We start from the raw sequence: 24,125 nt of genomic DNA, 5'->3' as shown, positions 1-24,125 counted from the left end.
AACTACATGACGATTGGCATTGTGTGTGACTCAGTACCTTTACATGCTATGCTATGGCCCGGTAAAAAAAAAAAAGTCAAAAACTACGAGACCCATTGCACAAAAACCCTTCATCCTAAAAAGAAAAACTGATACGTGGCACACTGCGAGCTCTAGTTCCGATGCGAAATGAAAAATGTTCTAGAGCGTGGAGATGAGAATAGGGGTGAGTCATAGTGATAGCAGCTTAAAGTGCTGTAATGCCTCATCCCGTCACCTTACTGAGGACAGAGTATCCTTACCATGCAAACAAACCACAGACATCCAGGACAGGCAAACCACACATTACACACATGGCAGATGGATTAGTCAGTATTATTTAGCAATAACAACTAGGCTCAACTTTGTTATATTAATATGTAGAGTATAAGTATCTACGTCAGAGATATAAATGTTTTACCGGTTTCGCTTGTGTTCTTCCTTTCTTTGGGGGCAAGGAAGGCGGAAGCCCCCATGAAACATTGCTTGATAAGAGAGACGGCTCTGTAATTGGGAGTAAAGAATAAGATTTAGAGGAGTTTCCATTTATCTGGGATTTAAAGTTTGGTTTTCTCAGTTCCCGTACTTTCCTGTGCATTTGCCAATGTTATCCTGCTCTTTGCCACATTTTACATCCAGATTTTGGGTGTTTTTAGACTTTTTTTTTCCACTCACACTTTCCCAGTTTCTACAGCCACTTTTCCTGATCACTTAAACAATGTAAAACGGATGTTTGACTATAGGAAAGCTTGGATAAAGAATGAGCGGCAAGTAATTTATTCCACCCCCCTCCTTTCTCCAACCCAACAAAGAACTACCCCCATTATATATTTTCTGACAAATGGTTCGCAATTTATTCATATCACTTTCTTCCACTACACTATCAGCGTCTGTGGACTGTAAGTTTGGGCCCTCGTACCTCTTTATCTGTCTGTTATTGCCCAGTCTACTCTTATTACTGGTTCATTCTCGATTGTAAAGCACAACAGAATATGCTCATGTTATATAAGTAAATGTTAAAAAAATAAACAAACTCCCTCTCTGACTTTCTTACATCTCCTTCTTCTTCCCCACTTTCTACGACAGTATCTTTCTATAGGGGGAGATGTATCAAACCTTCGAGAGAGATAAAGTGGAGAAGTTGCTCATAGCAACCAATCTGCTTCTGTCATTTCATAAGGTGCATACACACACAACGATTTTTTGAACGATTATCGTCAAATGATATCGTTTAAAAAAATCATTCACTTTCTGAGTCAAACGATGAACGATTATTGTTCATGCGCGTTCACGTTTGTAGTTCACTTAGACTTGTCAACTCAACGATTTTCATTAAGTTAATATGCAAAAATCGTTTGTAGTTCATAAAAATCGTTCATTACATTTAAATGAACATAGTAAATGAACAACTTTAGTAAACGATTTTAGTTCATTTTTTCAAGGTAGAACATCGTTTACTAAAATCGTTCATTAACTAAATCGTTGTGTGTGTATGCACCTATAGACTGTGCTATATAAATTGTGACCGCTAGGCGATCACAGATATTTGCTCACTGACTTGGAATAGAGGGTGGTTATTTGTCCCTGAGTGGGCTTATTTCACCACTTCTAGAGATTCCCTCTCACTGTTGGTAACTGGCTGTTACAGACTCCTCCCACTGTGTAGTGGGTGTGTACTGCCACAAGCAGGCACCTACACTGGCACCTGGAACCACTTCTCCCAGTCTCCTACCAGCGGCACCTGGAACTGCATACTTCTGGGTATGTGTGGACATAATGCTGCAACACTTCCTGGGTAGTGTCGGTTAATTCTCACTGGTTCCCACTATTGACCAGTCTGCAGCGACAGACTGGGGCTGCTGAGCAGTCCTGGCAGTCCCCATGTGGGGCGCGCCTGCAAACAGGAGTCACAAAAGGGGCCTTGCGGAAAGCCCCCGTCTTTCAGTATCTCCGGCCAAGCAGAGCGCCAGGAGTCTGAGCTGCACGACCGTGGTTTGACGCCCATCTGCCTATTGGCCCTTCTACAGACATTTGCCAGAAATGCCAGATGAGCAGTCCGGCCCTGCCCGTCTGCACGGGAGCTGGCAGAGAGCTTGAGCTTGGAGACACTGGGCTCAATCCAGAACCGCCGGAGAATGGAATAGTGTTTTGCACTATTTGGGTGGTCAAGCAGATGCGGCATCTTAACCACTTAACTGACAATTTTTTTCCCCAAAATCCGCTCAGAAATTGTCGGGTATTTTTATGATTGAATTAGGTCAGGATCATCTATGTATAAGTTATCCCGCACAATTTTATTAAAAGATAATATACTGTATATATATATTTTTTAAACACATTACATTAACATCGATTTTTTAATATTGGTCATTGATATATCAGACCATCAATGTTCGGAACATCACAACCATGGCAACTTTGACTTCCCCTCTGGGCAGCCGCAGGGAACATACTGGGGGACTGAGGGTGGTTTAATTTACATTTCCCCGGTGGCTGCCATGCTGACTGATCAGCAGTGATTGGCAGCACGGCAGTCTCTGGGGAAGGGGGCAGGAATGCAGAGGGTCCGGAGCTGCCATACTTTGTTCTAAGCTTCGGCGTGCGTAAAACATTTGAACCATTTTTATACACCGGGTGCCTGGTGCCAGTAGTGAATTTAAAATTGCACCCAGCGCTGATTTGTCCATTTAAAGATGATGTTGTGGCATGAGGGTCCAGAACCCCTGAGTTCCGCGGCCACCATCTTGGTCACATGGGGAGTGAGGGGAGACGGCATCGGGACTGGGACCTGGCCACATAAATGACAGTTAGAAACTGTTTGGTTGCTATTGGTAATTTCTCCACCTAATCTCTCCTAAATATTTTATACGGGATGTAGTTAATAGACCTACAAATCGGGCTGCCGATATCCCAGTGATAGAATCCTGAACTGCGGCCACAAGACCGGTTAGGGTTAGGCTGAGGACAGGGCGGGTTAGGCAGCACTACCCAGGGGCGCCGAGAGGGGGGGGGAGCGGGTACAGTTTACCCGGGCCCGGGCCTCCAGAGGGGCCCGGGTCTGGCGCCACCCCCCCTCACTTCCTCCCTCCCTCTGCAGTGGGAGATTGCTTGCGGCTGCTAAGTAGCAGCCACAGCAATCTCCTATGCCTGAAGGGGGGGGGGCGATCACACTGATCGCGTCCCCCACTGGCTTTGCGCCGGGCTGAGGGGCTCACAGCGCCCCCTCCCCGGCGCGCAGCAACGCTTCGCGGCGCTTCAAAACACTTTTTTTTTCAAGGGGGTGTGGCCACGCATTCTGAAATTAGGCCACGCCCCCTCTTCACCGGGGCCCCGCGTGGCTCTCTACGCCCCTGGCACCACCGGGGAGGTGGGGGTTAGGCACTAAGAGGGGAGGGTTTGGTTTAGGCACTAAACGGGAGGGTTACGGTTAGGGTGTGGGGTAGGGAGGGTTAATATACAAGGGTTAGGGAGTAAAGGGGGGGTTTGGGTACTTACTGTGCCGCTGTCGGGATTCTCAGCATCGGGATGCCGCTGTTGGCCTTTTGACAGCTGGCATCCCGAGTATCAGGCTCCCATACCCAACCCGTTTTATACATGTCCCCCTAGTTCTTCTAGTTGCTCCATCTGACCCTTTCACACCACCACCCACCTGAGTTAGCAGCTGGCAGTTGGCTCCTCACACTCTCTGGGAAGGCAGGAGCTGGATTCCTTTGGACGCTCGGGCCACTATAGCATCGCACCAGGGTGGAGGGAGCGTTCAACCTGTCCTGCTGCCTTTTTATATCAGCAGAAGAGGTGCGGAATCTGGGCTGTATAGGGTGAAGGAACAGAGGCAAAGAGACAACGTCACATGTTTGATAAGTACACTCAGATCTATGGACTACAAAATGGTCTCACCTTAGGGGGTAACGGAGGGGGAGATTCATCAGCCGATGTGTCACTATTCAGGTCTAAGCTTCCAGGTCTTTGGAAGAAGATATAAATCAGGGTGATTATTAATTCATCATTATTATTATAAATGCAGAGTGAGCATAAGTCATATTCAGTCATTTACTTTAAGACTTTTTATTTAGCATTGTGAAGGTTCTTAAAACAAAAGAGAACACGCTACCAGAATAGATTATATCAGCACACTAGCAGATGGATTTAACAATGGTTTGAATATCTTTTGAGCCACAGTAAATGCTAAATAAATTTTATAACTGTTTAATCCAGGATGGAATAATTATGTCTATTCCAACTAGAGGCCAGTACTTTTTCCTCACCTGAGGTAAATAAGCTTTTCCACTGACCTCTGCATTAATAGTAACTACATCATTGTTTAAACATGTGAATGTCAGTCAGGCAAGATTAGATAACTGAATTAGGGGTCTATTTACTAAGCAGTGTTAGGAGAAGTGAAAAAGTGAAGGGTGAAAAGTGATAAGGTGCCAGCCAATCCGCTCCCAACTGTCATTTTTCAAACACAGCCTGTGAGATGGCAATTAAGAGCTGATTGGCTGGTACCTTATCACTTTTCACTTCTCCTAACACTGCTTAGTAAATAGACCTCATAGTTACTAAAAAAAAAAAATTTCAGTGTATTTTAAGGAGATAGCAGATCTGGGGACTTCTGACCTTTTCACTTAGGACTGATCATTGATGCTGGTCAGACAATTAGTATATGAGCACAAACCCTTTTTTTAATGAAACATAAAAGACATGAATTGTACATATCAATGCTATGAAATCTGAATGTTTTATATGGTATGTTACACATAGGTATTGTGTAAGGCATTGAAATTTTAAACGTGTATGTTTGGTTTATTATTTGAATACATTTGTTTTTACTTTTAATGCCTGAGTGCTTTTAAATCCAAATCTAGACATATTTTTATTTTTATATGAAGTGTTAAAGTAGAGAGTGATAATATATTGACTATATTGCACACGTGTTTGAAGGAAACACATGAACACAATCAAGGCTAAGGGCTCTATTCACTATGGGCCTGATTCTGCAAGGAATGCAAAGGAGAGAACGCATGCACTTTGACAATGATTTTGCAGTGCGCATGCACGAACTAGCCAGTGCGATCGGGTTTTGGTACGCAGACAACACGCAGCGTGTACGCAGACCCTTCCAATAATTGATTGACAGGAAGTGTTTTTGGGTGGTGAGTGGGGGTTGTTAGGCAAAGGCAGGTGTTATAACGCCGTTATAGGGGCAGGTATAATTAAGACAGTGCGGCGGCTTACGCAGTCATACCATAAGCTCTACACAGGAAGCGGACAAAATCCTGCGGCAGGTCAGGTCAACCACTACTGTGCGTATGGCTCCGATGGTTCTCGATGTTACCTATGTTTACGATATCTTGCGTACTGATCAGGCTGAGAGTAAAGGGAGATGGGCGGCTTAATATGGGGCTGGGCGGCTGCATCTTGTGCTGCGGTCTCCGTGCGTAAGCATTGATTAGCATATTCTCACAGCGGACGGTGCATGCGTCTGCTAGCGAGCGTTCCTTCCTGACTCAGGACCTATGTTAATTATCGGGGTCCGAAAATTAACATTTTAAACTCGATGCAAGTGCCGGAGCAATTCATCAGTGCTCTGATGCGGAGACTTTCATTGCTCCTTTTGCAGCAGTGAATCCTTTTGGAGCAGTGACCTACAGGTCACGCATGCGCACTAAAGCCCCGGCGTCCAGCGGATGGAGCCGGACAGAGGCGGGGGGATCCAAAAGGACAAGAAGGTGAATACTCCCGCAGTCAAGCTCAGAAAACCCTGTATTTTCGGAGCTTGATGAATTCTGTCCCCGTACTAGTGTATGGGGACAGCGGGCCATTCATGGAGAGAAAAGTAAGATGGAGATATCTGTGTTGGCCCAAAAACTTCATTTCTACAAAAGCAGATGATGATGAACATTTTCACCTGCTTTTGTAGAAATGAAGTGATGATGAATAGACCCCTAAAAGTTAACAATTCTGCTGAATCATGTATAACTGCCACTCCTGGGGGGAAACATAAATGCTCGCTATAAAAGATAAATGTCATGATGAACCACACCCACAATCTATAGCCACACCCACTGTACCATTGCCACATAACCAGAATTAATGTCATCCAAATTATTGATCTTTGAAGGAGAGGCACATATGACAGTTTTACCCTGGGAGATAGCTTGCCGAGAAATGGCCCTCTCCAGTACATACTCTTAGATTTCAATGAGAATGGCCTCCCCTGGGTTAGACGTACCATGTCTCTAATCTGGATCTAAAACTTACATATCAACATCATCGTAGTCATCATCATCTTCATCAGAACAGAAGCTGCAATATAAATGGGTGATTATTATCACAAAGAGCAGGTGAACTTACAGGCCCTAACAGTACCTCCCCTTCTTAGACACACGCACAGGTTACATATGTAGGTGGAGAATCTGTGCTATTGGGTGACAGCTCTCGGCTACTGTGACCATATTTCTCTCCGCTGGAAGCATTTGATTTGTGCTCATTGCCACATAGTGTAAACTGATCTCTGAGTCAGAGCCAGTCAGTCATGAAGCTTCTCAGTGGTCAGGTGATAGCAGAGAAAGAAGCGGGTGGGAGGCTGTGTTATGAACATGCATGCTAAGAAGAGGGGCGTTCCTAAGCTTCTCTGATCAATGCATCATAGGTCATGTGATTGTGGAATTCATGGTATTCACATGACACTTCGCAAATGGTAAATGAAGCATTGTAGCTTGAATAACAGAAACAAAGATGAATGGAAAATATAATGTCTCTTATTACAGGTAACCGGATTTATGTTAGAAAAAACAAAAACAAACATCACTTTTCATGGGATTACATCTTTACTATCACAAAACATTCTAGGCCTGATTCAGGGGGAGACATAGTGCCAATATACAGTTGACTCACCTAATGTAGGGGGCTGGGCTGTAGGGGGCCTGAGATGGACTCAATTCTGGGTCAGCCTTAGAGACAGAAAAGAAAAGTCTTACAAAGCTAAAAACTAAGGAACTGAATATATGTCATGCGAGTGTTCTAGAATGGGTGTAAAGTTTCATTCCTTAGCTGAAATATGACATCATTCTAGAAACACTTTATGTAAGATGTAAAAAAATAGCAATTTGTAGCTATTAATGTTCATTGTAAACACAAACCAGAATACTACATTATAAATACTGCGTAAACATAAAAAAATACCAACAGAGGACCTCATAGACAAAGCGCACTGGTTTTACATGGGTGCTCCATGATAGTATGCACTAACTGTGTGGAGTTTGTATATTCTCTTTCTGCTTGCGTGGGTTTCCTCCGGGTGTTCCGGTTTCCTCCCACACTCCAAAAATATACTGGTAGGTTAATTGGAATATAGAGTGTAAGCTATACTGGGGCAGGGACTGATGTCGTCATTCTCACTCCTGAGGCCGTGATTCTCACTCCTGGGGCCACCATTCTCACTCCTGAGGCCGTCATTCTCACTCCTGAGGCCATGATTCTCACTCCTGGGGCCGCCATTCTCACTCCTGAGGCCATCATTCTCACTCTTGAGGCCACCATTCTCACTCCTGAGGCTGCCATTCTCACTCCTGAGGCCGTCATTCTCACTCCTGAGGCCACCATTCTCACTCCTGAGGCCACCATTCTCACTGCTGAGGCCGTCATTCTCACTCCTGAGGCTGTCATTCTCACTCCTGAGGCTGTCATTCTCACTCCTGAGTCACCATTCTCACTCCTGAGGCCGCCATTCTCACTCCTGAGGCCGTGATTCTCACTCCTGAGGCCGGGATTCTCACACCTGAGGCCGCCATTCTCACTCTTGAGGCCGCTATTCTCACTCCTGAGGCCGGGATTCTCGCTCCTGAGGCCGGGATTCTCGCTCCTGAGGCCATGATTCTCACTCCTGGGGCCGCCATTCTCACTCCTGAGGCCATCATTCTCACTCCTGAGGCCACCATTCTCACTCCTGAGGCCGCCATTCTCACTCCTGAGGCCGTGATTCTCACTCCTGAGGCCACCATTCTCACTCCTGAGGCCACCATTCTCACTCCTGAGGCCGTGATTCTCACTCCTGAGGCCACCATTCTCACTCCTGAGGCCGTCATTCTCACTCCTGAGGCCACCATTCTCACTCCCGAGGCCGTCATTCTCACTCCGGAGGCCGCGATTCTCACTCCTGGGGCCGCCATTCTCACTCCTGGGGCCGCCATTCTCACTCCTTTTTTTGCTGGGTTGGATGTATCAAGCAGTGAAAGTGTGGAGAAGTGGACCAATGGAGAAGTTGGCCATAGCACCAAATCAGCTTCAAGGTAGCATTTATTAAGTACATTTTATAAAATGATAGGTAGAAGCTGATTGGTTGCTATAGGGAAACTGCTCCACACTTTTCACTTCTTGAAACCTCTACCCCTAAGGGGTTTATTTACTAAAGTGCGGGTTTTCCGAAGTGGAGTTGTTACCTATAGCAACCAATTAGATTCTACTTAACATTCATCTAGCACTTCAGTAAATATACCCCTAAGTGTCTATGTAAAGTGCTCTGGTGTGTCAGGCTACCCATTTCCTAGCTCACATAGTGAAACTCTACACTCATGGTTTGTTTTTCAGAATCGCTGACCCAAACCATTGACATAGAATTTGTCTGTATTAAACATTGCTCTTATTAGGCAGTTTATAAACACAGTGTTTAGTACTTAGCTATAAAATGCTACTTATAAAAAAAAATATCTATTTAGCGATTTGTATCGCTGGAATAACACAGCTATAAACCTACATCTGGTATAAAGATAACAGAGGTTTGGGTAGAACCGAGGGCACATAAACTTCTAGGCAGGGACAGAGGAGTTAATAAAGTTAGGGGTGTGTTTGACATTGGGGTCAGCAGCAATGATAGGCTGGGTGTCTTTTAGGGGTGTGTGATGAGAGAGGGTGTGGGGAATCTGCATTTGTAATTCTGCCTCTGAATTTTGATCTCCCCCCTACCTCCCCTATTGTGTCTTTTGCTGACTTTATTTCATAGCAGGGAAAGACCGGCAATATTGAAGCGTCCATCTTGCGGCAGTATGAGAGGTGCGCACCCCTTCAATGCACTGGTTAGGCTGATTTCACCCTACTGGGGTCAGTGGTACCGAGCGGGCATGAATGGTGCATTGGCATGGGTGTTGGATATCGCATCACTTGCTTAGAAAGAGAGAGTTGGCCCATGCAAGTTTTTAATATCACACTTGCCCTTGATATTGGGATAGTTGGCCCTTGTAAGTTGTGACATCCTTTTGCCTAAGACAAGTGGACGCTGGCTGTTTGCCGTTCTTTCTTCTGCCACCATACTTATCATTGTAACAAAATACAGCTGATCATTTATTTTGAACGGCATATTTTGGTCTCGTGTGGTTATTTTTAGTTAAGTATAGTTTAAGTTTATGGGGCACATCTATCATCTGACAATAGAAAGTATACGTGAACAGGTTGTGTTGGGAGCAGTAGGATGACTGTCTGGTACTCAGCTATGGGGAATAGTGACAAATGAGCCTGTGAGAGTATCTGTCACACTGATGGAATAAGCTATTGTGTGTGTGTTAAGCAGAGATAAATACTTGTGGTGGTAAATAAGCACTGGATACCAACATACAGATGACAGATGAAGGTGAGTAACAGCTGCAACCACAGCTCACAGATCCAATTCGCTTATGGCAGCAATCTCCGTCAAAGTGTCAAGTAAGCTCCAAAGTAGCCAGAGAGTTCCTGAGCTATGGAATCCAGTGTACGTGGGAGATGTATTGGCCTAACCACTCAGCTTCGGGCAGGGCATTGGCTAATTAAAAGAGTATTTATATTTGGATAACATTATTGGCAAAAAAAAACCAACCCAGAGTAGGGATGATGTTGGTCGTTACCTTTGTTACACAGAATTCTTCCATTTTCGTCTTGGACGGGCGATTTAAATTGATCGGATTCACTAAACAGGAGAGAAGACAAGTGTTACATGATATTCCAGCCACATTCCTCATCCCAGTTCTCACCACCACTACTTACAATGGATATCCGATGTGGAGCGGCTGACTTTGGGCTGACGCTTTTTTGAAAGGATGCGGGAGAACGTGGACAGGAGCTGTCAGACATAATTGTAAAATTTTTTTTTAATGAAATCTAAATAGCAATATATTTTCTTTAGTTAACTAACTTCAGTCCTGCCCATTATATGGTCATTCTCAGATTCTATCTGCAATTTTTATCTTACAATCACTACACTTCGGGCATATTTTACAAGTGTGGTTTCCTACGATTTGATGTGTTTTGGAAACTATGCAACTTACTAAAATCAAAACCACACATCAATTTCCATGTGTCAGACATGGAAGATCTCAATCCGCATTTGTGGTTTGGAGTCCTTGTTGGAAAGCAAAGAGTCTCATTTATCAAGAGGTGGTTGACAAATTGGATTGCAAACCACCGCTACATGGTCAAAGCCAAACTGTGCCTGTGACAGGAGAGGTGACTGAAAACATCGAAGATAAATAAAAAGAAATACCTTCCTTTACATATAAAACACAGGGCCTGACTCAGCAAGGATCGCTATTCTGCTTAAACGCACGCAGCGCAGTTGCTAATATCAGCGGTGATATGTAAATAATTGCATTTGCACTGCGATCGCAGCCTGACATAAGGACGCCCACTTCCCCTTATCACATCTGTTCAGCACCTGGCCCTGTCCTCTAGTGGGGGCCTGAATTAACCATCAGACCCACGCAGTGTTCCAGTGATACTGTAGGTAGCATTGGTACACTGGGCATTGGGTTCCGGGGTAAAACTGCCAAAAATATAGTTCAAGTTCTTGTAACACTACAAGTGCCAGCAAGCACGGACAGCTCATGAGTGCCACAAGTGTGATAACCCAGTTGTAATTTAATAAATATTTAACCTATTATAAGAAATATTGACCCATAAGAAATAATCTGTGAATGCCACCATGAGAAATAATAAATGAGTGCTTCATATTTTCCCACTTCTCTGCAGAGCTACAGTAAGTGCACATCAATCAGCAGAGATCCTGAGGGTGAGAAGAGTTGTGCACAGTAATACACTGGGTGGTGGCCCATGTAGGCGGACAGCTTCAAAATGTATAAAGCGGTGTGGGATTATCAGGGCTGGCATTGCCATACAGGGACCAGCCAGCCCCTTCCTTGTGACTGCTAGCAGCCTATTTATGTTATGTGGTGTCTGATGAGGTATATTAATGAAGTTATGTTATGTGGGAGTGGGATATTAATGTTATGTGGGGCTAGCGAGGGGTATCAATGTTATGTGAGGTCTCTTTATTAAATATGGAGTTTGGCGGGGGCTATTTTTTTTTTAACACATTTTATTAGTGTCTCAAATAAATACATAGTATACTTAAAAAAGAGATACAGCATATACGGGTACATTACAGACACAATTTTCTGTGTTTTGTTTTAGCTATCAGCAAAAGATAAAACAAAATAACACTATATTAAAAGCATAAAATAGACAGGGGGAGGGGGAGTATAGAATGTTCGATGAGCCACAAATTATCAATCAAAATCACATCTAAAGGGAAAGTCATTATTCTCTGTCATCACTCACTATAGTTGTCTAAGGAGATACCAATTGGTCAATTCAAACACTACACATTTTTCGTACTGAGGACCTCATTCAGAGCCGCTCGCAAAATGCAAGCGCTCGCTCTGAATGAGGGCGGCCGCTTCTATCTACAGAGCCAGCCTCCTGCGGGGCTTGTGACGAGACCCTTGTGGTAGGGTCTCATCTACCACAGGCCCCAGTGAGCTTTCAGCTCTATTAGAGCTGGAAGCTCACCACTGACATCATGAGTGACGTCAGTGGGGCCGCCCCCAAACGCAGGCGTTCCGTCGGGAACGCCTCCGTTTGTGTGGCCACCCTGCCTACAAAACGGGGCGAGCTGTCGATCACCATCTCTCTCTCGCTCCGGGGCTTGCGCACGCACAGTGTGGCTGCTGCGCGTGCGCAGGGCCTCAACATCGACCTGCTTGCGAGCGCATAGGCGCTTGCGAGCGGGTCTGAATGAGACCCTGAGTCCATCAAAATGGCTGGAAAGTAGGGTTCCCATTTATTATAAAAATGCTTGACTCCATTTTCAATATCAAACAGAGCATTTTTCCTATCTATGTACATATAGTTCTCTTACGGATGGGATAGATTTTGTGATCCATTTATAAAGAAAGACCTTTTTTGCCAAAGTGACTATCAAAGATAGCAGTGGAATTGAATGTGATATATTGTCTTGAGTAGACCTTGGAGGGGGCTATTAATGACATGTGGTGTAGTGGGGCTATTAATATATACAGAGACTAAACACAAATTTAGTTCAGTTAGGAAATCTGGTTACAGTTTTTTCCCCCCATTATTATCATACCCCCACCTCCAGGTCATCATCTTCTTCAGTGTTTGGGGTTTCATCATGCTTGTCAGGGTTTCTCAGCTTTTCTAGTAACTCTTGAGTGAAGGACGGGTCAAGTCCAGTCTGAGCAATAAATTGGTGCTGCAAATAAGTAGAGAGAGATAGGAGACAGGTCACAGAAGTGCCAGTGACAAACAGAAAAACAGATTGATAGCATACAGATACTATACAGGTGTCAGGAGGATGGAGAATGAGATAGGGGGCAAATCACAGAGGAGGGAGAGACATGGGATAGCTCACATAGACGTAGGTCATAGAGATAGGGGACAGGTCACATAGAGGTAACTCATAGAGAGAGACAGGGGACAGGTCACATAGAGGTAACTCATAGAGAGAGATAGGGGACAGGTCACATAGAGGTAACACATAGAGAGAGACAGGGGACAGTTCACATAGAGGTAACTCATAGAGAGAGATAGGGGACAGGTCACATAGAGGAACTCATAGAGAGAGATAGGGGACAGGTCACATAGAGGTAGGTCATAGAGATAGGGGACAGGTCACATAGAGGTAACACATAGAGAGAGACAGGGGACAGGTCACATAGAGGTAACACATAGAGAGAGACAGGGGACAGGTCACATAGAGGTAACACATAGAGAGAGACAGGGGACAGGTCACATAGAGGTAACACATAGAGAGAGATAGGGGATATGTCACATAGAAGTAATACATAGACAGAGACAGGGGACAGGTCACAAAGAGGTAACACATAGAGAGAGACAGGGGACAGGTCACATAGAGGTAACACATAGAGATAGGGGATAGGTCACATAGAGGTAGGTCATAGAGATAGGGGACAGGTCACATAGAGGTAACACATAGAGAGAGATAGGGGACAGGTCACATAGAGGTATGACATAGAGATAGGGGACAGGTCACTTAGAGGTAACACATAGAGAGATAGGGGATAGGTCACATAGAGGTAACACATAGAGAGAGACAGGGGACAGGTCACATAGAGGTAACACATAGAGAAAGACAGGGGAAAGGTCACATAGAGGTAACTCATAGAGATAGGGGAAAGGTCACATAGAGGTAACACATAGAGAGAGATAGGGGATAGGTCACATAGAGGTAGGTCATAGAGATAGGGGACAGGTCACATAGAGGTAACACATAGAGAGAGACAGAGGACAGGTCACATAGAGGTAACTCATAGAGAGAGATAGGGGACAGGTCACATAGAGGTAGGACATAGAGATAAGGGACAGGTCACATGGAGGTAACACATAGAGAGAGATAGGGGACAGGTCACAGAGGTAGGACATAGAGATAGGGGACAGGTCACATAGAGGTAGGACATAGAGAGAGATAGGGGACATGTCACATAGAGGTAGGACATAGAGATAGGGGACAGGTGACATAGAGGTAACACATAGAGAGACAGGTGACAGGTCACATACTGCTAGGACATAGAGAGAGATAGGGGGACAGGTCACATAGAGGTAACTCAGAGAGAGACAGGGGACAGGTCACATAGAGGTAGGACATAGAGATAGGGGACAGGTGACATAGAGGTAACACATAGAGAGAGATAGGGGACAGGTGACATAGAGGTAACACATAGAGAGAGACAGGGGACAGGTCACATAGAGGTAGGACATAGATATAGGGGACAGGTCACATAGAGGTAGGACATAGAGAGAGATAGGGGACAGGTCACATAGAGGTAACACATAGAGAGAGACAGGGGACAGGTCACATAGAGGTAACTCATAGAGATAGGGGACAGGTCACATAGAGGTAACACATAGAGAGAGACAGGGGACAGGTCACATAGAGGTAACACATAGAGAGAGATAGGGGACAGGTCACATAGAGGTAACACATAGAGAGAGATAGGGGACAGGTCACATAGAGGTAACACATAGAGAGAGATAGGGGACAGGTCACATAGAGGTAACACATAGAGAGAGACAGGGGATATGTCACATAGAGGTAACACATAGAGATAGGGGACAGGTCACATAGAGGTAGGACATAGAGATAGGGGACAGGTCACATGGAGGTAGGACATAGAGATAGGGGACAGGTCACATAGAGGTAACACATAGAGAGAGATAGGGGACAGGTCACATAGAGGTAGGACGTAGAGATAGGGGACAGGTCACATAGAGGTAGGACATAGAGAGAGATAGGGGACAGGTCACAGAGGTAGGACATAGAGATAGGGGACAGGTGACATAGAGGTAACACATAGAGACAGGGGACAGGTCACATAGAGGTAACACATAGAGACAGGGGACAGGTCACATAGAGGTAACACATAGAGATAGGGGACAGGTCACTTAGAGGTAACACATAGAGAGATAGGGGATAGGTCACATAGAGGTAACACATAGAGAGAGACAGGGGACAGGTCACATAGAGGTAACACATAGAGAGAGACAGGGGAAAGGTCACATAGAGGTAACTCATAGAGAGAGATAGGGGACAGGTCACATAGAGGTAGGACATAGAGATAAGGGACAGGTCACATGGAGGTAACACATAGAGAGAGATAGGGGACAGGTCACAGAGGTAGGACATAGAGATAGGGGACAGGTCACATAGAGGTAGGACATAGAGAGAGATAGGGGACATGTCACATAGAGGTAGGACATAGAGATAGGGGACAGGTGACATAGAGGTAACACATAGAGAGACAGGTGACAGGTCACATACTGCTAGGACATAGAGAGAGATAGGGGGACAGGTCACATAGAGGTAACTCAGAGAGAGACAGGGGACAGGTCACATAGAGGTAGGACATAGAGATAGGGGACAGGTGACATAGAGGTAACACATAGAGAGAGATAGGGGACAGGTGACATAGAGGTAACACATAGAGAGAGACAGGGGACAGGTCACATAGAGGTAGGACATAGATATAGGGGACAGGTCACATAGAGGTAGGACATAGAGAGAGATAGGGGACAGGTCACATAGAGGTAACACATAGAGAGAGACAGGGGACAGGTCACATAGAGGTAACTCATAGAGATAGGGGACAGGTCACATAGAGGTAACACATAGAGAGAGACAGGGGACAGGTCACATAGAGGTAACACATAGAGAGAGATAGGGGACAGGTCACATAGAGGTAACACATAGAGAGAGATAGGGGACAGGTCACATAGAGGTAACACATAGAGAGAGATAGGGGACAGGTCACATAGAGGTAACACATAGAGAGAGACAGGGGATATGTCACATAGAGGTAACACATAGAGATAGGGGACAGGTCACATAGAGGTAGGACATAGAGATAGGGGACAGGTCACATGGAGGTAGGACATAGAGATAGGGGACAGGTCACATAGAGGTAACACATAGAGAGAGATAGGGGACAGGTCACATAGAGGTAGGACATAGAGAGAGATAGGGGACAGGTCACAGAGGTAGGACATAGAGAGAGATAGGGGACAGGTCACAGAGGTAGGACATAGAGATAGGGGACAGGTGACATAGAGGTAACACATAGAGACAGGGGACAGGTCACATAGAGGTAACACATAGAGACAGGGGACAGGTCACATAGAGGTAACACATAGAGATAGGGGACAGGTCACATAGAGGTAACACATAGAGACAGGGGACAGGTCACATAGAGGTAACACATAGAGAGAGATAGGGGACAGGTCACATAGAGGTAACACATAGAGAGAGACAGGGGACAGGTCACATAGAGGTAACACATAGAGATAGGGGACAGGTCACATAGAGGTAGGACATAGAGATAGGGGACAGGTCACATGGAGGTAACACATAGAGAGAGATAGGGGACAGGTCACAGAGGTAGGACATAGAGATAGGGGACAGGTCACATAGAGGTAGGACATAGAGATAGGGGACAGGTCACAGAGGTAACACATAGAGAGAGATAGGGGATAGGTCACATAGAGGTAGGTCATAGAGAGAGATAGGGGGACAGGTCACATAGAGGTAACTCAGAGAGAGGCAGGGGACAGGTCACATAGAGGTAGGACATAGAGATAGGGGACAGGTCACATAGAGGTAACACATAGAGATAGATAGGGGGACAGGTGGCATAGAGGTAACACATAGAGGGAGACAGGGGACCGGTCACATAGAGGTAGGACATAGATATAGGGGACAGGTCACATAGAGGTAGGACATAGAGAGACATAGGGGACAGGTCACATAGAGGTAACACATAGAGAGAGACAGGGGACAGGTCACATAGAGGTAACTCATAGAGAGAGATAGGGGACAGGTCACATAGAGGTAGGACATAGAGAGAGATAGGGGACAGGTCACATAGAGGTAACACATAGAGAGAGACAGGGGACAGGTCACATAGAGGTAACTCATAGAGAGAGATAGGTCACAGGTCACATAGAGGTAACACATAGAGAGAGATAGGGGAAAGGTCACATAGAGGTAACTCATAGAGATAGGGGAAAGGTCACAGAGGTAACACATAGAGAGAGATAGGGGATAGGTCACATAGAGGTAGGTCATAGAGAGAGATAGGGGGCCAGGTCACATAGAGGTAACTCAGAGACAGGGGACAGGTCACATAGACGTAACTCATAGAGAGAGATAGGGGACAGGTCACATCGAGGTAACACATAGAGAGAGAGGGGACAGGTCACATACAGGTAGGACATAGAGATAGGGGACAGGTCACATAGAGGTAACACATAGAGATAGATAGGGGGACAGGTGGCATAGAGGTAACACATAGAGGGAGACAGGGGACCGGTCACATAGAGGTAGGACATAGATATAGGGGACAGGTCACATAGAGGTAGGACATAGAGAGAGATAGGGGACAGGTCACATAGAGGTAACTCAGAGAGAGACAGGGGACAGGTCACATAGAGGTAACACATAGAGAGAGACAGGGGACAGATCACATAGAGGTAACACATAGAGAGAGATAGGGGACAGGTCACATAGAGGTAACACATAGAGAGAGATAGGGGACAGGTCACATAGAGGTAACACATAGAGAGAGACAGGGGACAGGTCACATAGAGGTAACTCATAGAGAGAGATAGGGGACAGGTCACATAGAGGTAACACATAGAGAGAGATAAGGGACAGGTCACCAAAGTGGTAATGTAACCTATTACTTTTCCTAGGTTCCTATTCCTATTGGATCTCACGCCCTGGCTAGCAAGAGACTCTTCTTAAATTCACCCAAAAAATAATTTCTTATTGCAGCAATATGTGGCAAAAATAAATAATAGCAATCGAAGCAAACTAGCAGGAATAATAAATAAGTATTGTAAATAGGACCCATGGTGAGGCAAAGGGGCACACTACACAGCAGTGACGTAATTAGGGAACGCCCGCCCGGGGCTCATGCCCTGGGCGCCGCGGGACCGGTGGCTCGGGGGTGCGCCGCCGGACACGGTACAGGCCCACCCTAGTCACTCAGTGTAGTGCAGACCACAGTGAGTGCGGTCCACACTACACAGTTCCAGGGGCGGTGTGTGTTTTAGCAGCCAATGAGAGTCAGACAGACTCTCATTGGCTGCTGCGCCCACTGCCAGAGCTGATCTCCGCCTTCTGGCTCCGGTAGTGGGCGATGGGAGAGACATCATGACTTCTCTCCTATAGTACTTAGCGGGACCGAGCGGGAGGACAGAGGAGCAGACAGCGCCAGGCACGGGGATTCAGGTAAGTGAGTGCCAGTGTTTTCTGTCTGTCTGTGTCTGTCACAACATAGGGGGGACCACTACTGGCCGGGGGCACTGCATGGGGGGACCACTACTGGCCGGGGGCACTGTATAAGGGGGACCACTACTGGCCGGGGGAACTGTATAAGGGGGACCACTACTGGCCGGGGGCCCAGTATAAGGGTGTACTATTGGGGGCACTGTATAAAGGGCACTACTACATGAGGCACTGCTACTGGGGATACTGCATAAGGGGCACTACTACTTGGAACATTAAGGTGCATATGTAATGGACAGGAATATTCCCAGAGTGATGAGAAAGGGGTGTGTGTCATGTTGACAGGCACCATTTTTCAGAGGCCACGCCCATTGTGGCATCTAACCACGCCCATTTTTTGTTGCGCTCACATTGGGGGGCTCCATTTTTTATTATGCCTTGGGCTCCAAATACCCTAGTTACGCGGCTGCTACACAGAGCTGATAGTAGGAAGTAGAACGTCAGGGAGCACATTACATGGAGGTTGTGCTAAGAGGTAGACAGAGAAGTAACACTGAGGAGCCAGTAGGAAGTAGTGATAAGAGACAGATCACAAAGAGGTGATATTAGGAAGTGAGTTAGGTGACAGATGACTTGGGAGACAAATCCAGTGTTGGCAGGAGGTAGAGACATTAGGAAAATAGGAGTAGCTTTTTACAGTGTTTAAGAAAATATAACTCCAGCCAGGACTCACCATCAGCAGTTTGGAGGCACTTGGTCTCTTCTTTGGGTTTTTGGTTAATGCCACCTTGATAAAGTTGTGGAATGCAGCAGACCTAGAGTTGGATACAAGCCTGATTAGCCTATGTGAATGTGGGACATGTGTAAAATGTGTAGCAATGTGCACGCGCATAGTATTATAATTTGCGGATATCTTGCCGTACGGCCTCTTGCATTGTGAGAGGTGGGTAAGGAGTGTTCAGTACACCTCTGCATAAGACCCAATTTCACATTCAACTCTAACTCAGGCACACACTTAGCTCAGGTAGTTTCAACCTTTTTGAAATTCAATGAAATTAGCATTTTTGGAGTATGTACTAGGTAAAGACTCTAGATCGACTCCGACACATGCTTACTTTTTTGACTATTGTTAAACACTTGCAGCAGCCAATGGCAGAGGGACCTCTTGGTCCCTCTGCATCTTTGCACCCTCCCCCAGTGTTTGCTATGCTGCTGATCACTGCTGATACCCCAACACCAGGCGACTGCAAAGAGAAGCCCCGTCTGGGGACATGTAAATGGACACCTTCCTGCCCCCCAGTGTATACCTGGCGGCTGCTCAGAGAAGGTTCCAATCATCCATAGGCCCTGATTCAGAGCCGGACGCTCTGACCAGAGCGCTCGCTCTGAATCAGGGCCCACCTCCATAATTATGGAGCTGTCCTCCTGGACGCTCGTATAGCTGTGGGTCACCACCCACAGCCTATACGAGCGTGCAGGATGATGGTCATGATGGTCTTGTCCATCGCGACCATCGCCAGTTCGAGCAGAAGCCTGCTGTTGAGTTTCTCAACCGCAAGGCCAGGAGTGATTTTGGCTCTATCAGAGCCAAAATCACTCCCACTGACATCACTAGTGATGTCAATGGGGCCGGCTTCTGACGGTAGGCGTTCCCTCGGGAACGCCTACGTCTGGCAGGCACGCCCCCGGTACGCCCACCAAAGGGGGCGTGATGTCAATCAACATCGACAGCACGCCCCCTTTGATCAGACACTACGAGCGAAGGAAAGTCCTTCGCTCGTCGCGTCTCGCGCATGCGCACGACGGAGCTCCCTCCATCATGCGCATGCGCAGTGCACACCATCGACCCACTTGCGAGCGGACAGCCGCTCGTGAGTGGCTCTGAATCAGGCCCATAGTCCCATATATCGATGACCGATATGATAAAATCAATGTTAATGTTATATGTTATATGTTTTAAAAAATATATATATGGATAAAATCGTGATGAATATGTTTCAAATAGATGTCCTTAACCTAATGAAATCAGAATAAAAGCCGGCAATTTGTGAGTGGTTTTTGCCTGGTAAGTGGTATAGGCCTCCCATTGCAACGCTACTCACCATTTTGCCTTGTCCTTCAGTTTGGGGGGCTGGTAACCACTTTTAGACATCAGAAAGAGAACCCTTGACAGATACAACAAGATAACCATGAAAATCAAGGAAAACAGGAGGAAACCTGAATAATTAGGAATGTTAACACTGTATCAGCACAATACTCATCAAATCAATAAAACAGACAAGTTATGCACTGATCCATAATCTCACCTATTGGTATCAGGAACCATTTTATAAACACTCACATCTTGGTCTTGTCTAATGAGTTTTGGTGTTTTGCACATCCAATATACGTTGGAATAGAGGAATATAAAGAGGTTCCATCTGCTGTTTTACAGTATATGGTATGTACAGTACAACACACTACCTGCTGAAATACAAATAGTGCATTGTACAGCATCAGGCTCTGTAAGTGGCCTATTTGACAAATCACAGTACAAGTGCTGTTGTGCCAGCTATGTATTCACACCGTACAGACAGGCCCGTGCCCATAAGGTGCCTCTGTGCTGTTCTTCTGAGCACACGCAGGTCTGGTGCAGTATAAGTGAAGCCAGACATTGGCCTCATAATAGGCACAGGTTCAGTGGATGGGTTGTGGTCTATTTTGTCCCATATTTCCAATGGGGAGTGTTGGAAGGCGTGTTGAAGTTTAGCTGGTGTCCCTCCTGTCCAGATTAGGGTGTTGGACAGTTAATGCGCTTGGAGTAAAATTACTCATTTAGGATGTATCGACCTAGATCTATTTATCCAGCACAGGGTGTATGTATATTTATGGGCATCATCACATCTTGAGAGGTAATGGATCAGTCACAGGGAGATATAGATATTATTTATTTATTCATTTTTTTATCATCATTTACCATTATCAAACAGTATCACTTACCTCAATGGGTGCACATGAAACATAGGCGGCTGTAGCTCAATTAGTTCAATGGCCGTGATTCCAAGAGACCAGACGTCACACAGTTCCGTGTACCCCCCCTTGAGCTCCACTGCAGCCACTTCTGGAGCCATCCTGCGTGAAAACACACTTACTGTAAGCTCTGCAGCCAAGACATTTTCCACTTCACCTCAAACTTTTTAACCTTGTTTACAACACAGTACTTTGTAAACTCTGTACCTAATAATGGGTTTGACTGAATAGCAAGGACAGATCTAGGGAGTGTTCTGCTTTTGAAGGATTATGGACTAACTACAATTGATAAATAGTCCCCTGCTGAAAATACAGAATAAGAGGAAAGAACAGAAGAAATACAAATAAATAAATAAAGCATCTCTGGGAAATACATGACCTCCATATCATATTAAACCCTAAGTTCCGCCCAGGGGTGCCTAAACCTAACCCTAACCTCCCCCCAGAGGCGCCAAACCCTAAACCCCCTTCCCCTAGCCTAACCCTTCCTGGGGGGTGCCTAACCCTAAGTACCCTCGGGTGTGCCTAAACCTAACCCCCCCGCAGCTAAGTGTAAGGACGGCCAGACTTACATTGATCGGTCTGGTGTCCTTCAGCATTCCGGCGTCGGGATTAAGATAGGCGTTGGTATTTCGACACCTATCTTAAGTCCCTTGTCAGGATTCTGCTGTCGGGATATAGACCGGCGGCATGTAGTCCGCCGGTCTGTAAACTACATCCCTTAACAGGAATCAGAAATATGAATCGTGTGGACAGGTGCTCTCTACCTGATCTGTGTAGTGTTAGATTTATTTATAAAGAGTGCAGGCTCAGCTGCCTTGTTCTATGGACTTAGGGGGGAATTCAATTACACACAATAATTTTTCGTGTGGTAAAAGTGGGACTTAACCGCATTTTTTTTCCGTCGATTTCAATTACCCTCCCATTTTTACTGCCCACAAACAAATCAGGAGATAACACAGGATCCTGGATAAGTTCCCGGATCCATGTGTTTTCACGATCGTGGCTGTGAAGAAAATTACACTTATCAGGGATTTTGATTCGCCTGCCTCCGGGCAGGTGAAAAAAAATCCCAGATAGTGCGGGCTATCGGGGACAAATTGAATAACCCCCGGGGGATCAATTAGCAGCTTGGAGAGAGATAAAATGGAGAGAGATAAAATACCAACCTATCAGCTCCTAACTGTCACTTTACAGACTGTGGGCCTGATTCAGAGCCGGACGCTATTTGCGGACGCTCGTTCAGAAAAAGGGGCCGGATATTTAAATTGAGCGCTCGCTCTTTGCAGTCTGTGGACGCCTCTATGTCTGAGCGAGCGTCCGAAACATGCGCTCGCTATTTTGTAAAGACGCCCCTTTGCCGTTCACATCATACGTCATCTCCGCTATTTATTAGATTAATCGAGTACATCGAAAGGCGTCTGAACTGCTCGCAGTGCTTGTGGTAGGTTTTACTTCCCGCAATCACTGCGTGCAGTTCAGGCTAAAAGACAACCAAGTGACGTGGTCGATGACACTGCTTTGTTAATTATGCACACCCATTAAACGCCCGTTTGGACCGTTTGGCACGCCTGCGTTCGGATCTCCATTCCCCGTTTTCAAGCACCTTCCCCTGTTACCACCCACAAACGCCTCATTCTGTCACTCAAATTAGCAGGCCCTCGCTGTTTTGCGAGCGCACGATTTCCGACTGCAATGACTGGTTCGCGCATGCGCATTATGACCCATACGCATGCGCAGATGTGCGAACATCGCTCGGAGCGAACGAGCGGCCGCTTACGAGCGGCTCTGAATCAGGCCCTGTGTTTGAAAAATGACAGTGAGGAGCTGATTGAATATTACATTATCTCCATCCACTTTATCTTTCGCCAATGCTTAGTACATCTTTTCCTTAGTACGGATTCAAATTCAGGGTAAGCTCCTAGACATAGGCCGCCATGTGCACGGATGGTGAGGTTGGACCATGGGATCTTCTACATGAGAGAACCCAGTGTGGGAATTTCAAAGCAATGGCCAGGTCTTGTATCTCTTTATTTGTTCCAGTATACATTACCAATAAGGGGTCCCGATGAAGGAATTCCTCCTGGCAAAAGTTGCAGTGAATTGTGCAGAAATTCCAAAGTCAGCTGCATAAATAACATTAGACCAGAGTATTAGACCAGGGTATTAGACCAGAGTATTAGACCAGGGTATTAGACAGTATCACCCCCAACCAATCTCCCTCCTCATACATAATGATTACACACATTCAGCAGAGAAGGAGACCAGGAATTAGACACTTTTTCTCCACACAAATATGAACACTCACCTACTTTAACGTCCCCATTGTCATTTAGAAGGATGTTTGCTCCCTAGAATTGAGAATAAGGAAATTACTTTATATTCAAGGTGATACATAGAGTATAATAGGTTATAACTGCGGGCCCAGCACAGCTAATGGCAAGTAAGGGATTTTCGGCCTTCATTGATGGCAAAGTCTATATTAATACTTCGGTACATTTTTTTTCCATCAATCAATGGGAGAAAAAGAAAGCATAACTCTGTTTTATGTCTTTTTTTATTATTATTTTAGGTTTACCCACTGTAAAGACAGTTCTCTAAAAAAAACATTTTGTGGGTAGAACCAAACTTTCTAGTTCACTAGGATCAGTGAGGTAACAGAAAGCCTCAGCTTACTCTCGCTATATTTGCCTCATGGGATTGTTCCACTTACAAACACTACTAGCCTACAGAGGAACACCTAATGTTCTTTGTAAATCAGGTTTATTAGAGTAAGGGAGTTGGTCACACATTTAATTGAGGAGTTCCAACATTTCCAATTTTCTAAGAGAAAAGATGAATTGGTGGACTGAATAGCTTGTGACCACTTGTTACTTGGAGAGGTCTATAATAATCCCAGATGAGGATATGGATTTCTGGAAATAAATCAATAATCTTTTTCCGAGGTGAATCCAAATGTCAGCTGGCCATACACAGACAGATCAGCAAAGCGGCCTGTCCTCTAACACAATGGCCCCTCACTCACATGCAT

At 45.6% G+C, this 24,125-nt stretch overlaps 1 protein-coding gene across 1 annotated transcript in view; it reads right to left on the bottom strand.

Moving 5' to 3' along the window:
- The window catches only part of MAP4K1 (mitogen-activated protein kinase kinase kinase kinase 1), a 135,672-nt gene that overhangs the window by 28,470 nt on the left and 83,077 nt on the right, over positions 1-24,125 (bottom strand). Inside the window, exons 7-19 of the mRNA XM_088477174.1 lie at positions 23,403-23,445; positions 23,148-23,220; positions 21,065-21,196; positions 20,188-20,250; positions 18,819-18,900; positions 12,416-12,535; positions 10,033-10,108; positions 9,894-9,955; positions 6,916-6,971; positions 6,280-6,324; positions 3,916-3,982; positions 3,668-3,827; positions 440-522 (exon numbers count right to left, since the gene is read on the bottom strand). Of these exons, the coding sequence (XP_088333300.1) occupies positions 440-522; positions 3,668-3,827; positions 3,916-3,982; positions 6,280-6,324; positions 6,916-6,971; positions 9,894-9,955; positions 10,033-10,108; positions 12,416-12,535; positions 18,819-18,900; positions 20,188-20,250; positions 21,065-21,196; positions 23,148-23,220; positions 23,403-23,445 (1,062 nt within the window). The remainder of the gene's footprint in view (positions 1-439; positions 523-3,667; positions 3,828-3,915; positions 3,983-6,279; positions 6,325-6,915; positions 6,972-9,893; positions 9,956-10,032; positions 10,109-12,415; positions 12,536-18,818; positions 18,901-20,187; positions 20,251-21,064; positions 21,197-23,147; positions 23,221-23,402; positions 23,446-24,125) is intronic.

This window comes from Taudactylus pleione, unplaced genomic scaffold (assembly GCF_031769625.1).
Source record: "Taudactylus pleione unplaced genomic scaffold, aTauple2 ptg000199l, whole genome shotgun sequence".
NCBI classification, from domain to species: domain Eukaryota; kingdom Metazoa; phylum Chordata; class Amphibia; order Anura; family Myobatrachidae; genus Taudactylus; species Taudactylus pleione.
Note: the sequence above shows the minus strand (reverse complement) of the source record. Positions and strands in the feature narration are given on the sequence as shown.